The sequence below is a fragment of the Cariama cristata genome, unplaced genomic scaffold (assembly GCF_000690535.1).
Source record: "Cariama cristata isolate BGI_N322 unplaced genomic scaffold, ASM69053v1 scaffold13293, whole genome shotgun sequence".
NCBI lineage: Eukaryota > Metazoa > Chordata > Aves > Cariamiformes > Cariamidae > Cariama > Cariama cristata.
In genome coordinates, this window is record NW_009610239.1 from 28,043 (window position 1) to 30,746 (window position 2,704).

General features: G+C 42.7%; 1 protein-coding gene across 1 annotated transcript in view; it reads left to right on the plus strand.

The window, feature by feature from the left end:
• TBX19 (T-box 19) overlaps nt 1-1,149 on the plus strand; it is a 13,411-nt gene extending 12,262 nt beyond the window's left edge. Inside the window, exons 7-8 of the mRNA XM_009697814.1 lie at nt 1-122; nt 915-1,149. The exon at nt 1-122 is cut by the window's left edge and continues 1 nt beyond it. Of these exons, the coding sequence (XP_009696116.1) occupies nt 1-122; nt 915-1,149 (357 nt within the window). The remainder of the gene's footprint in view (nt 123-914) is intronic.
• The last annotated feature ends 1,555 nt before the right edge of the window (nt 1,150-2,704 follow it).

The window sequence follows — 2,704 nt, forward strand, 5'->3', positions numbered from 1 at the left end:
GAGAACTCCAGCAGTAATCTTCAGGTATTCTCAGGACATGACAACTGGACTTTGCAATCCTCTCCACATGCTAATTTGCTCTCAGTGCCACACACGAAGGGAGCTGCCAGCCCTGGACCCAGGTAAGGGTATAGGAAAACTGCTGGTACTAGGAGCAGTGAGGCTCGTAGGACTGCCCTGGTGATTCACACTTTGTTCCAAGCTTTAATCGGCATCCAGGATTTGAAACATGTCCTAACTGCCTAACTCGAGATTCCTGGACAGACCTTTCTGACAAGCTAATTATCTCCTGCTCTGAAATCAATGGGAGCTTCGTTTTGCCCAGCACTCCTGAAAAACAGGATCTTGGAACAGCCACAGAGAACTCTGGTATCTACAATATGTGAGCGTTTTAAAGCCAAATTATCTTTCTATATATATTCCTCACTATTCTCCTGCATGAAATGAGGATCCTATTCCCATGCAAGGATGTAACAATCTAATTTGTTCTGTTATAAAAATATTGTTAATAGGGTAGAAAACAGTACAAAGAATGGCTGGAATTTAGACTTAGAAAGTCAACTAATTATCAAGTATTTCCCCTTCTTTTCCCGAAATAAATTTCTTCTCTAATTTAGGTGCTGGGAAAATCAACTGCAATTCTTTAAAATTCGTAAGCATTCACAAAAAAGATCTTTAAATCTTGAAACCTCACATGTATTTCTACATTTCTCTCCATGCCTCACTCCAAGGTCACCAGTTCTGATGGTCGCTGGTGGTTTTTCACTTAAGATCTGCAAGGCTGATCTAGTGTAGTAACTCAATTCGGATAGCTGCCTTTTAGCAGATAACGCACTTGACTTTACTGTGGTAAGTCTTGTGCAGGGAAAAATGCTTTGAAGCAAGTCATTAAATTTGTACCTCTTCTTTTCCAGCCACTACCCTTGCCTCTGGACAGTGAGCAACAGTGCTGTAAATGTTGCCAACCCAGGAAGCGAGGTGAACAGCAGCCCTTCAAGCATGTTTCTAAGGGGTAACGTCCCTGTACCCACTGCATCATCAGTCCAAATCCCTCTGCAGGGAATGGTGCCTGGCAGCATGGAAACGCAAGGGGAAATGGCTCTAGCCAGACTAGCCGACTCTGCGTGGACATCCTCACACTCCTTTTAATGGATGTGCGGCTCACGAGGGAAGCTCAGCCAAACAAGACTGACACAAATGGCAGACGATCCCCTAGAATTGCAGCTCAGAGCAGGGATGTGTATGCAGAAAACTGACTTCATCAAACATCATTTTCCATAATGTATTTCTTCTGTGCCAGCAAAGCCAAAATGCATAATGCATTGGCGAGAAATGTTATGAGAACTGGCTTATTACTGTAACCTTTATGCATCATTCAGGATGATGTCCAGAAAGAATCTTTATAGTTAGTTTTGCTTCTATATCACATAACAAATGGTCAGAGACATGGGACTGAGTGAAGCAGACATGGCAGCTGGATATTCACATGTCATTTTAAAAGTCCTTTCTGTAACTAAGAGCTGAGTCCAGGGGAAATTGTGAGCAAATTCACAACTGGTAATTTGAAGGGATAGTGCTGCTTTAAAGACTTTTTGAATCTGTCGCATGAAGGCTTTCACAATACCTGAAACTAAACCCTTCAGGTGATGAAATTAGTCTGACACCCTAATGCCACCTGCATACAGAATTCTCTGTCCCCTTCCCTTCTCCAGCTCCTGTTTGCTGTTTGTGTGCTACAGGGATAATGGACACACTCAAGCTGAGAAAGTGGCTGCATTGTAGCAGCAGGGTGAAGGTCATCTAGTTTAGGATTTATAGTCTGATGTGATGGTCTTTGAAATGAAAAGTTCCAATGTTTTCTATATGTGTTATTTTTGAAAGGGTGGAGGGAAAAGAGTTATAGAAAAAAGATTCAGCTTGCATTTCCACTTTGTTCCAGGTATATAGTACAAATAAAATATGAATAAACGGTGTATTATCTTTTCAGTGCTTTTCCAAGGTGTAAAGATACATACAGGCTTTTTCACATAACAGCCTTTGAGCAATTTAAAGCAGCTGTGCCAGAAGCAACTTGGCAGGACAGGAATTTTTATATTCCTTGGCCAGTGACTAGCTGTGTGCTCTTGGGCATGGTATTTCATGTCTTTGTACCTCTTTCCCCTCTCACCTTTTGTCTGTTTCAGCTTCTTTTTTCAGACTCCAGCTTTTCCGATCCTGTGGACAACACCTAGCATAGGGAGGCCTGATCCTGTCTGGGATTTCTAAGCACTAGTGTGATACAGATAACAACAGCCATCCCCCAATCTTCCTTGTCCTCTCATGCGCCTCCTCAGGCAAGCCCTACCAACTTCTCAGAGAAGAGTGCTGCCATTTGATCTCTTTTAGGGGCAAAGAAAAAAATGCAAGCTAACGGGTGTAGATACATCTCTGTATAATGAAATGCCCAGCAGCAATTCAGTTCTGTTTACAGTCATGAGCATTGATAGGGGCTGGATAGATAGTCCTCGAAGAGGAAATCCTCAGCATAGGCATAGAAGAGGATTGTCCAAAGCTCCTGCGAGCTGGTGTCTCTACAAAGGTGTTTCTGCTTCTGCCAGATACGACGACATTCCCTTTGTGAATACTCATTTATTGCAGACAGGCCCTGGGAGTAGCATTTTTTTCTGGGTAGACATTAAGGACAGCCCCAAGGAGAACATTTTGA